Raw genomic sequence first — 12981 nt, 5'->3', positions numbered from 1 at the left:
GCGATAGTTCCTGTGCAGTTGGGGTTTTGTTTGTATAGTCTTTGTCTACACCTATGTCTTCAGGAGTTTACCTATTTTCCAACAGATTTAATGTTTCTGTTTTAATGTTAAGATCTTTGATCCATTCCAATTTTAGCTTAGTGCATGGTGAAAGACGTGGGTCCAATTTTAATCTTCAGCATGTGTAGAGCCAGTTTTTCCAGCACCATTTATCAAAGAAGCTGTCTTTCTTCCAGTGGACATGTTTGGCACTTTTGTCAAAGATAAGGTGCTTAGTATGTCTGGAGTTAATTCTGCATCTTCTAATCTGTTCCATGGATCTTTGGGTCTTTTTTTTTTTTTTTTTTGCTAGCACCATGCTGTTTTTATCATAGTAGCTGTTTGTAGTACTATTGAGAGTGTCTTATATTGTACCTAACATTTGGTTCTTTATACCATTCTTACCAAAGAAGTATTTTCAGTTTCAAAACTGGACTTGTAAAATCACTACTCTTTCTCAGAAAATTTGGGGAAGTAGTTTCCAGTGGGAAATCTAAGGGGAGAAATAGAGCAGCAGCAGAGGCCTAGAAGCAGGAGACCGTGTAATGAGATTCCAAGAAATACAGTTCAGTCTGCCAGCATCAGCCCACCACGTTCATCATTTTAATTAGTTGCCATACTACATGAGTAGTAGCTAGGCTAATGTTAAGTGTTATAAATAAATATATGTGTGAGGAAAACAGTCCAAGCCAGGCAGAGCAGAAACAACGGAGGCACTTAATCAATAAGCACATATTGAGTTCATCACTGTCAATGTTCTATAAACATTTTAACTGCAACCCAGGATGAAAAGCAAGACTTACCTCGTAATTCAGTGTTTACGTATAAAATCTGGAATTTTAAAGTTTCCTGTAACATTGGCTTTTTAAAATTCTGTTTTCATATTTTAAAAGACGCTAATGGGACTTCTAAATTGACTTCACAGTCCAGCGTAGGTCTTGACTTACATTTTTTAAAAAATTTGTTTTTAAGATAACCAGAATTTACAGAATCAGCTAGGAACTATAAAGAAACAAAAATTAAATTTGGATACCAGAGCAAACAGATACTGATATAGTTAGCTGGTACCATAAATGAGAGAATAAAATTTTAACGTTGCTTAATGATTGTAATTTATTGTAATCCCAAATATAGAGTACAGTTATCCGAGTACTATAGTCCTTTTCCCGGTCTTTCTCACAATCCAAAAGGTTACGTTATTGGAATCTGAGCAAGATAATTCCAATCTACAACCTCTAATACAACCCATGGTGAGAGTAAGTTAAGGGCAGCCAAAACGTCCTCAAAGCATTGTAAGTCCAGTGCCTGTGAGGATGTGTGGACAAAGGCCTTGATCCTAGACTTTAGCTCTTTGAATTTATTATCTTGTGAAGAAGCAGGGTGGCTGGAGGATGAGTGACAGTGAGAATGGCCGGAATTACAGGAATTAGGTGAGTAACTTGAGTTGGCTAGTCAGTGTAGAAAAGCATCTCTGCAAAATGTAGAGATAAGGATATGCAGGAGGATCAATTTGCATAATTCAATTAAGGTAACAACTAAATTGTTTTTGGAGGCTGTTGCTTCAGTTTCTGAAAGGTAAATTTTTGTGCCCTGAGGACTCAAAGCCTCTTTATCTTGAGGCTCATGCACAGTTGACATTCCTGAAGCTAACTGGCTGTACCATCTCTCTTTGCTTACAAACGTTAGAGAGCACAATGCAAGGAAACAAGAGACTGTCTGATGGCTTTAGAGATTACATACCAGTACGTCAGCTAGCCTTATTTGCAATGCGTACAGCCAATTATTGAAGAGAGAAGGAAATACCAAAGCCAGCTCTCTACATTTCTGTATAAGGAAATCAGTCTAATAGAATCAAAGTTGCAGCAATGGTTCTGCGTTCAAGGGGACTCACTCAGTTGTCTCCACAGTAGTTGACAAAGAAGGGGCTAAAGTAGAAGTTTAATGATGTGACTATTAGATAAGTTACCTCTCTGTTAATAAACAGCCATTTTAATATTAGAAGTGCATAAATCTTCAGCATATAACTGTGGGTAATAATATTGTAATAAATGTTTATTATTTTAGAAAACTGTGTATCTTAGCTCTGAATGGAATTTTGAGTTCATCCTTTGAAACAAACCAAATAATCACATTTTATGAGTGAAATAGCTGAAGTCAAGAAAAAATTGGGAAAGCCATATGGCATGAGAGATTGGGATGAGATGAGAGAATAGCTTTCAGGCATCCTACAGTACAGTTTTCACTCTACCATACTGCTCTTAAAGAACAGAAATGTTCTCAGGAGACTGAGGCAGCAAGTTCAAGGCCAGTCTGGACTATATGGGAAGACCCTGTCTCAAAAAATCAGACATGTTGCATAAAAAAGGGTTGATGAAGTAGCTCAGTGGTAGAATACTTCCTTAAAATGCACAAAACCCTCAGTTCAGTTTTACTGTTTTTACAAAAAAAAAGTTGGGGATATGGCTCACTCACTGGTAGAGTATTGATAGAGTCTGAGCAAGATTCTGGGTTCAGTCTCCAGTACTACCCCAACAAAAGGGTTTCACCATGTGTTAATGTATATGTATTTTTCTGTTTTTAGGAAGATATTCCTCGTCAGCTTGTCTACATTGGTCTTTACCTCTTTCACATTGCTGGAGCTTATCTTTTGAAGTGAGTTGGGTTATTGTTTGGGTATGTAAGTAGACAGGGCAGATAATATGCTAGTTTAATTGATAATTAATCTTTCCATTTGGAATGTGTTCTTTCAACAGCTTGAATCATCTAGGACTTGTTCTTCTGGTGCTGCATTATTTTGTTGAATTTCTTTTTCACATTTCCCGCCTGTTTTATTTCAGTGATGAAAAATACCAGAAAGGGTAAGTTTCTGGGTCATTCTTCTTTTGTGTGTGGCAGTTTATGTAATAGTGTCTAGGTTACCAAGGTTCATGCCCTTAACACACTACTACTTTTTAAACTAACAGCATTAAATAAAGTGAAACTATTTAGTAATATTCACAGTTGGCATTTTAATCTCAATGAAGCCTTTCATTGAGATTATTATGTTAGAACTTGAAATTTTCAAGGCTTTTGGGATTTACTTTTCTGTTGTAACTTCTATTTTGTTTATTGCCTGTTTTTCTTTTGGGAAAAGGAGTGATAAAGAAGTAAACTTTCAAAAGGAAATGAAAATAGATAAGATAACTTTAGAAATTTTTAAAGATTTTCCTGGGAAAGTTGGACTCCAGTGAAATTGGGAAAATATAACTTGTACAGAGCGTAGTCTTTTTTATTTAAAAAAAAAAAAAAAAAAAGAAAAGAAAAGAAAATGGGAGGGGCTGGGGGTTTAGCCCAGCGGCATAAGCACCTGCCTTGCAAGCAGGCGGTCGTGAGTTCGATCCCCGGTACCGGTACCGATAAAAAGGAAAAAGACAAAAAAAAAAAGTAAAAAAAAGAAAAGAAAATGGAGAACCAGTTGAGATGGAAATTTGGTGTCCTGTTCTTTAGAACAGCTTTTATTTTGTCTAGCGTTTTTCAAAATTATTCTGCATATTTTGAGAAAATTTAATATTATACAAGAGATGAACAGTATCAGCTCCTCATGATGAATATAATCATTATATACTGTGAACATGTGCTATATTTTTAAAAGAGAAGAATTTTAAAAGTAAACAGATTTTTTTACTAGATTCTGAAAACCTTAAAGAGGTTAATATGTGTTATTTTTCTCTTTAAGAGTATAATATGTTATATTTCCCAGACATTTGACTTCAGGAAAAATTTGCTTTTTTGAAGAAAAATTAAGAAATATTTTTGGGCTGAGGATTTAGCTCAGCAGCACAAGTGCCCGCCTATCTGGTCCCTGGTACCAAAAAAAAAAAAAAAAAAAGTTTTTAAATGCATTTACTTAATTGGAATGTAATTTCTAATAAAATATTTTGTTGCTTTGTGGCTTTATGATTTGACTTAATGACATTTTCTTACAGGTTTTCTCTGTGGGCAGTTCTCTTTGTTTTGGGACGACTTCTGACTTTAATTCTTTCAGTACTTACTGTTGGTTTTGGCCTTGCAAGAGCAGAGAATCAGAAGCTGGACTTCAGTACTGGAAACTTCAACGTGTTGGCTGTTAGGTAAAGTTAATTCAACACATTTTGTACCATTGTGTAATAAATGTTACCAGTTTCTCTACAATGTACCCATTGCAATTTTATTTCTAAATTAAAGTACCAAACTGAAGCCTTTTAAGTTCTATGATAAATTATTAGTAGAATGATTATTAACATAATGTTATCAACAGAATGAAAATCGTAGCACTAAATTATTATCAAAGCAAGGTGTATAAATATACTTTTATTTAATGGCAGTATTTTCATATGCTAATTGTTCATTTTTTAATATTTTTCAGAATTGCTGTTCTGGCATCCATTTGTATTACCCAAGCCTTCATGATGTGGAAGTTTATTAATTTTCAGCTTCGAAGGTGGAGGGAACACTCTACTTTTCAGGCCCCACCTGTAAGGAAGAAACTGCCAGTGACTAAAGGTGGCAGATCTTCAAGAAAAGGAACAGGTTCGTGTTCAAAGCTTATGGAAGTAAAAAAACAGTGCAAGTAAAAAAAGCAGTGCAAAGCTTATGGAAGTTAAAAAAAAACACTTTTAAAATCTTGTTATGGGTCTTATTCTCAAATGTTATAAAGAAAACTGATATTAGTCTTCTTTTTTTTTTATCAGTACCAGGGATTGAACTCATGACCGCCTGCTTGCAAGGCAGGTGCTTATGCCGCTGAGCTAAATCCCCAGCCCCTTGATATTAGTCTTTAACAAAAGAGGAGGGAAAGTACTCTTCCTCCATTGTATAGATAGGTGATTGTTTAAGTGAGGAGAATTAGTGACATACTTCCAAGGCAGAATGTTTTCCTTTCTCAAGTTTTCCGTGATTATGACTTTGAGCCTCTGTCAAGCAGTATAGCTAAGCAGGAGCGTGGTATTGCCAGGCTTCTTTACGTTTTGTCATTTTGTTTTGTTTTTGTTTTAGTTTTTTGTTGTTTATTGAGACAAGGTCTTGGCTGTGTAGTTACACCTGGTGTTAAACTCACCATGTAACCTAGGCTAGCCTTGAGCTAATATTGGTGATCCTCCTGCCTCAGCCTCCGAAGTACTGGGATTACAGGTGTGCACTGCCTTGACCAATTTTGTTCATATTTCAAAAACTACAACTGTCTCCCTTCTGCCTTTTAGTCCCAAGTGGAAAGATGTTTTTTAAAACTTCTGATTGCTTCATCCTTTGTCTCTACCTCTGCATTTAACTTCTTTTCTCCTGGCTTTTGAATGAAAATGCAATGACATTGTGGATAATATTTTCACTGTGTATGTGGTGTTATACTTGAAACTGTAACATAGAGAGTTCCAGTTCAAAGTGTATCATCTCTGTTCTGCTTTTTGTAACTCTTGATATCTGATAGTTTATGTCTTCCACATTTATCCCATTAGTTCTTAGCATGTGGGATGTGGTCCATTTCCTTACAAAAATTTTTGCTGAGATAACTGGAGTGAATTTATAGAGAGTTAAGAATATTGAGTATTTATTAAACAGTTTCATTGGGGTTCTCCAATAAGGTTCACCCTTGAAAATATCCATTTCATTCTCTTTTACATACATTCACCAAGTTGGGTAAACCACAAATTCCAGAACATTTTTATCACCCCAAAAAAGAAATCTCTTGGCCGTTCGCAGTCTCTTTCTATTCCCCTTCTCTTGGTAACTACTAGTCTATTTTCTGTCCCTATGGATTGGCTTTTTTGGACAGTTGATATAAATGGAGCAGTACCATGTGTGGTCTTCTGTGACTGGCCTCTTTGCCTTAGCATAGTTTTGAAGTTCATCTGTGTTATAACATGGATCAAGATTTCATTCCTTTTTATGGCCAAATAGTCCACTGTATGGATCTATCACATTTTGTTTTTCCATTCATCAGTTGATGAGTATTTGGATTGATTACATTTTTTTGTCCATTATGGGTAATACAAACTTTCACATGCAAGCTTTTTTTTTGATACACCCCTTTTCGTATTCTTTTAGGGGGGAGTTGGAGGTATATACCTAGTAGTGAAATTGCTGGATCGTATGGTGACTATGTTTAACATTTGGAAGGAACTACCAAACTGACTTCCAAAATGACTACTGTTTTATGCTTTTTCAGTTTGATTCCCAGTTGCTTCTGTGTCATTTGTCCAAAAAACTGACCTTACTCTGAATTGTCTCAATACCATTATCAAAAGTCATGTAGTTGGTGGCGTATGCCAGTGATCCCAGCATTCGAGAGACTGAGGCAGGAGGATCATTGTGAGTTTGAGACCAGCCTGGGCTACAAAGTGGGCTCAAAGCCAGCCTAAACTGCATAGTGAGACCCTGTCTCAAAAAGACCAAAAAAAAAAAAAAAAAAAAGTCATATAGTATGAGTTTAGCTCTCTACTCTGAATTTGGTTCATTTATTTGTATCTGTTCTTATACGAGTATCATACTGTCTTGGTTTCTGTAGCTTTTAACTGTTGAAATCAGAAAATGTGAGTCCTCCAATTTTGCTCTTTTTCATACTTTGGTTATTCTAAGTTCTTATATTTCCATATGGATTTTAGGATCATCTTTTCAGTTTCTGCAAAAAAAGCCAGAATGGGGGTTTTTGATATAGATTACCTTTACTCTTTAGATTGCCTAGGGAAGAATAAGAACATGAGTATCTTTTCAGTTATTTTGGTCTTTAATTTCTTTCAGTTAAACTTCACAGTTATCAATCACTAAATCTTGTACTTTTTTCATTAAATTTATTCCTATATACATTATCCTTTTTGATATTATTGTAAGATAAAATAATCTTCACTTCATTTTCAGATTGCTCACTGCTAGTATGTAGAAATTGAATTGTTTTATATATCGTTCCGGTATTTTCCAATCTTGCTGACTTACTTATTCTAATAGTGTTTTAATATGTGTGGGTTCCTGTGAATTTTCAGTATTTTATTTATGGGTCATCCATAAATAAAAATAGTATCCACTTTTTCATGTCCAACCTAGATACATTCTATTGCATTTTCTTGCTAAATTACGCTGACAAGAACCGCCAGAATGATGTTGAATGGACACATCCCTGTTTTGTTCTTGATCTTAGGGTTCAGCATCTAATTTTACCATTAAGTGTGATGTTAGCTATGTGTTTTGTCAGGAAGAGAAATCGCCTTTTTGTTCCTTACTTGTTTGTATTCAGGTGTGTTTGCTGAGATGGTTTTTTGGGGAGAGAGTTGCTTTTTTGTTCATTTTGCTTTTGCAGGTCTGGGGCTTAAACTGTACAAGTGCCCTGCCACTGAGCTAGTGTCCCAGCCCTGATAAAGTTTTTATCATGAAGTGATAATTGATTTTGTCAGTGTTGTCCTGATCTGTTGAAACGATCTTCTGGATTTGTTCTTTTTCTGTTGGTATTATAGATTACATTTATTGTTTTACAAATAGTGGACAAACATTGCATTCCTGAAAAAAATCCCACTTGGTCATGGTGAATAGCTGTTTTTATGTTTATGGGTTTGGTTTGCTTGGATTTTGTTGAGGATTTTTATGTGTGTGTTAAAGGATATGGTGTGTATTTTCTGTTGCAAAGTCTTTGTCTGGTTTGGATATCAAGGTAATACTAGAGACATGGAATGACCCAGAGCAGTGATGGTGAACCTTTTATAGCTTTCAGTGATAACCAACAGCCCACTGTAGTATGCATCCAATTGGTTTGCCACCACTGACCTAAAATATATTTCATCCTTTTCTATATTTTGGAAGAAGTCTTGAAGGCATTATTTTATCGGTTTCTATCTAGGGATCTTATATATGTCATATTAGATTTATTCTAAGCCATCTTATTTTTTTAAGATAATACGTGTACTTTTTAAAAAAAATTTTGTTTGTTCTACTTGTATAGAAATGCCATTGATTCATAGTGGCTCATGCCTGTGATCCCAGCACTCAGAAGGCAGAGGCAGAGGATCATTGCAAGTTTGAGACCAGCCTGGGCTACAAAGTGAGCTCAATGCTAGCCTGAATTGCACAGCAAAACCTTGTCTCAAAAAGACAAAAAAAAAAAAAATGTTTTTAATTTGAAAATGCCATTGATCTTTAAGATATCTCCTTGTATTAAGGAACCATCATAATTTATTCTAAAATTTATATTCAAATATACAATCATATCATCTCCAAGTACTATACCTCTTCTTTTCTTTGCTATATTATACTATTTACCTAGGACCACACCATTATATTATATGAAGAAATGAAATCTTCTTGTCTTGTTTATCATATAAAGAAGAGACCTTTCCCTATGTCACCATTAAGAGTGTTTTAGGGTAAAGGATATGGCTCAGTGGTTCAGTGCTTGCCCTAACCGTGTGAAAGTTCCACAGTCTCTTTCAATTGCCCATGCTGGCCTCAAGTACACACCTGTGATCCCAACTCTCTGGGCGACTGAGGCAGGAGGACTACAAGTTTGAGCCCAGCCTGGGCAACTTAGCAAGATCCTGCCTCAAAAATAAAAAAAGGACCAGGGATGTAGCTCAGTATAAAGGCTCTGGTTTCTAAATATTTTCTTAGGATTTGTCCATCTGTGTTAATGTAAAACATTGGCCTATGATTAGCCTTTCTGTGTGTATAGTGTCTTTTATCAGGTTTTACTGTTGGCATTATGCTGGCCTTACAGAGAGCATTAGATTTGTCCTTTATGCAGTATCAACATCATTACTTCTTTAAATGTTTAGAAGAATTTAACCATGATGCTATCATATTCTTTAAAAACACAATAAGAGTTCTCAAATTGTTTACTTACCTTTTGGTAAATTGTGTTTCTACAAGCAATTTTTCTATTTTGTATAAATTTATGAATCCATTGGCCTAAAATTGTTCGTAGTATCCCCATTATAATGCCTGTAGATCAGCAGTGATTTCAGCTTTCATTTCCTAGGTTAGTAACGTAGACCTTTCCTCTTCTTTCTTCATCAGCCAAAACCAACATTTGAGGGATAGCATGTGCCTAGTGGTACAGTGTTTCTCTAGCATGTGTGAAGACCCCATTTTAAGCCCAATACTGCAGAAACAAACTACCTTATATTTATCTTTTTTGTTGTTGATTTTATTAGTCATATCTTTTTATTCTTTCCCTTTCTCTGGATTTAATTTGCTGGGATTTTGGGGGTTTTTTTGTTTGTTTGTTTGTTTGTTTTTTTTTTTTTTTTTTTTTTTGTCTTTTTGAGACTTGAGTTTCACTGGACAGTTCAGGCTGACCTTGAACTCATTTCATAGCCCGGCTGGCCTTGAACTCAGGATTTGCCTGCTACAGCCTCCTGAGTATTGCAATTACCATGCCCCGCTAATTTCCTATTTGGTTATCTTTGAGGTGATCTTTTAGGCCCTTGATAGGCCTTGAGATCAGATTTTGAACTCCCTGTCAGTAGACTTCCAATTCTGCTTAACTTTGTAGTTTCTTAGGAAGTGTTTGCTGTGTAATGTCTGTCTTCTTTGGTAATATACTGTTTAATATTGACAAACATGTTGAGGGAAAAAAAATACAGAATATTGGTTCTTTCCCTTAAAGTTGTCTTTCACTGTTCTTCCTTTCTTTTTTTTTTTCTTTCTTTTTTTTGGGGGGGTGGTTGGTGGTGGTTGAACTCATGACTTAGTACTTGCCGGGCAGGCGTGTATGCCACTGAGCTAAATCCCCTGCTATTTCTACTGAATCTTGGCTGCTTGCTTTGCCTGAACTCAACTCTGGGATATTTCTGTTGTGCTGAATCTACAAATGTGAGTCAACAAGTATTTGGATTATCTCAAGAAAATAGCAAGTAACGCTGTACCTTGGTTCATTTCCTTTTCTTGTAGAACCTTGAAACATCAAGTCCTATTAGCCTTCTTGTTTTCCAGCCATGAAACACTCATTTTTATATTCAACTTTCTTGAGTAGTTTTGAAGAGAGGGCTAGTCAGACATTAGTTACTATGTAGTGGCTTTACATAGGAGACTATTAGCCAGGTACGGTGACACACTTCTTTACTCTGAGCACAGTGAGATGTGAGGCAGGAAGATTGCAAGTTCAAGTCCCATTTGAGCAACTTAATGTGGCCCTGCCTCAAAATTTAAAAAATAGAAAAGAGTAGGGCTGTAGCTCAGTGGTGGAGCGTCCCTGGGTTTGATTGCCTAGAACTACAAAAAAAAATTTAAAAACCATGATATACTCTGAAACATTACCTTGAATTGCATTTTGTTTAGTTTGCTGTAAATGTCTCCCCCAAAGACTTTTGAGGTCACAAGAAATTTTTATTTCTACTAAAACAACTCTTAAATTTTTTAAATTCTTGAGGTTTTGTTGTTTTTGTGTTTTTTGTTTGTAGACAGGATCTCACTATGCAGCCTAAACTGGCCTCAAACATGAGGTGAGCCTCCTGTCCCAGCCTCCTGAGTGATGGAATTACAAGTATGCAGCACTGTGCCCAGCAAATTCTTGTTTGTTTGTTTTTGTCTTTTTCGTTTTTATCGGTACCAGGGATCGAACTCAGGACTGCCTGCTTGCAAGGCAGGCGCTTATGCCGCTGAACTAAATCCCCAGCCCCAATTCTTGTAATTTTTAAAAATGATTTTCTGTCATCACTTTTTTCTGCTTTCAGTAGTAGTTACTATTTTTTTTTGTTTTTTGGTCTTTTTCCTTTTTATCGGTACCAGGGATCGAACTCATGATTGCCTGCTTGCAAGGCAGGCGCTTATGCTGCTGAGCTAAATCCCCAGCCTCATAGTTACTATTTTTAAATTTGCTGTTTTTAGTTCATCATGTTCAATGTTAATCCTGATTAAATCTGAGTAGACCTAGTAAGTTTTTCTTGAGTGTAGACCAGACTTTATTTTTTTTTCTAAAAACCAATCCTGGTGGCATATACCTGTAACCCCAGCACATAGGAGGCTGAGGCAGAAGGATCACTGTGACGCTAAGGCCAGTCTGTACTACATAGTGAGACCCTATGTCAAGCCCTCTCCCCTCCAAAAAAATTTGTTTTCTTTTCTGAAGGTACTTTTATGAACAAAAATTAACTTTATTTACTAAAGAGACTAACACTGATTCTTTTCTTTTTTCAGAAAATGGTGTGAACGGAACAGTAACATCAAATGGAGCAGACTCTCCCCGTAATAGAAAAGAAAAGTCTTCATAATGAATTGTAAACTAAGTGATTGATGTCCCCAAAGAAATCTGCTTTTTTCTATATCTTTCAGCACTAGAGATTTTTCTGTTCTTGAAAATACAGTTTGTGCTCTTTGATTCTTGCTATTGTACTGTTTCATGCATTTTTTAAAAGGGCATTTGAGGGAGGATGATTACTATGAATGAAAAAAATATTTTAGCTTAGACTAAGCTACCTGCCTTCAAAATAGTTTAGGGACCACCACATATTTTATTTTGTTTTTTAATCTTTGAACATTTTTCTAATGATTTGGAGGGGGCAAAAGAACTATTTGCAGAAATCCCACATATCAATGAAACAATTTCTTACACTCACCAATTTTTTATATTAGCAAGGTGACCTGTTCCAACAAGGTCAGAATTTTTTAGTTATCTTTCAGGGTAAAATGGAAATACTATAAAGTCAGATGTCAAACTTTAATATGTTTTCAGTGTTCTCTAGGAATTTTTGTAGCCTTTACACCTGGAAAAACAATTTATAAAATCACCAAAACAATTGTGTGCTTTATTTTATACATAGCAAATGTTAGTGTTAAACTCCCATAAACATACTGATAGTTACAACATGTGAAGATTTGTTGCCATAGAGGATCAAAGTATCTTATTAACATAAAAGTGCTTGTGAAGTAAAACCTTTCTTGTGCATTTTCAGTACTTGTAAATGAATAATCACAAAATATTTACTATGAAGAAGAAAATCCAACTTAAATCGCCCTTTTTGATATGTTTATTAATAATGATCCTTATTGGGGGCTTGTCGTAAGTTTGATATGCACAGCATCTTACCTTGCACACCCTTTTAAAAGACAATGCCTACTTGATTTATAAAAAGATGTCAGGTAATTATATTTGGAAAACTAATGCACTAACTTTAAAGAAATTGAAAATTCAGGTGGATAGTCTTACAAAAGACTGCTTTATGTTATAACTGTAGCTTTGGTCCCATCTTTAATTGAGAAACATTTATCTGTATAAAACATATTTTTGGATAAATATATATATATATATTTGTATCTCTACAGAAAAGCTCTAAAAAAATTTGAGTAAAATATTTGGTTCCCTTTTCTATAATTATCCTTTGAAATCCTTATAGCTATATTTGGTTTGTCTGTCTTTATAGTATATACAGTGCACCTTTTGGTGTTCATGTCTTGTTCCCCATTTCTCACTTCTGTCACCAGCTAATAAATGTTTGTGCCATTTTTTAGTGTAAAAGTTGCAGATCTGTGAGGTCTGTGGTTTAAGTTGCCACGCTGCTAGAAAGTGTGCTTTCTCTTTCCAGCTGTTTACCTACTTCCTGGAAAAAGTAGTAGCTCTCTGTAGCATTATGGAGTTTCAGTGGAACCAAATTTTTGCCATTAAAAACTGGCATTATATTGAACTATACACTGAGAAATAAATCAGAATAAAAAATTTTTACTTTCACAAACTGCTTCCTGGGTGAGTCCTTTGTTAGTATTTATGCAAGTTTTATTGTATAATCTCAATAAAAAGTCCCATTAGAAAAAGATTATTAGTTCAGTAGAGTATTTATAAAGGCTCTTGAGGGAGAAATAGTTGATAACCAAATAAATTTGGGGGCCATTGGATGAAGGTGTTTCTTAATTAGACAGGACTGTCCAATTCTTAATATGCCAGTATGCTTCAGTATACTCCAGAAATACTGGCAATGTGGATATAATAGGATTTCCCACCACATTTGACTGTGG

At 35.3% G+C, this 12981-nt stretch overlaps 1 protein-coding gene across 2 annotated transcripts in view; it reads left to right on the top strand.

Annotated features, from left to right (window-relative positions):
* Tram1 (translocation associated membrane protein 1) overlaps positions 1-12701 on the top strand; it is a 35390-nt gene extending 22689 nt beyond the window's left edge. For both annotated transcript variants that reach the window (XM_063257439.1, XM_063257440.1), the window contains exons 7-11: positions 2621-2691; positions 2793-2897; positions 4005-4148; positions 4424-4587; positions 11170-12701. In XM_063257439.1, the coding sequence (XP_063113509.1) occupies positions 2621-2691; positions 2793-2897; positions 4005-4148; positions 4424-4587; positions 11170-11243 (558 nt within the window). In that variant the 3' untranslated portion in view covers positions 11244-12701. The remainder of the gene's footprint in view (positions 1-2620; positions 2692-2792; positions 2898-4004; positions 4149-4423; positions 4588-11169) is intronic.
* Positions 12702-12981: the final 280 nt, after the last annotated feature.

The sequence above is a fragment of the Cavia porcellus genome, unplaced genomic scaffold, assembly GCF_034190915.1.
Source record: "Cavia porcellus strain 051 isolate PalLab524CR breed Dunkin Hartley unplaced genomic scaffold, mCavPor4.1 scaffold_10, whole genome shotgun sequence".
Taxonomy (NCBI): Eukaryota; Metazoa; Chordata; class Mammalia; order Rodentia; family Caviidae; genus Cavia; species Cavia porcellus.
Note: the sequence above shows the minus strand (reverse complement) of the source record. Positions and strands in the feature narration are given on the sequence as shown.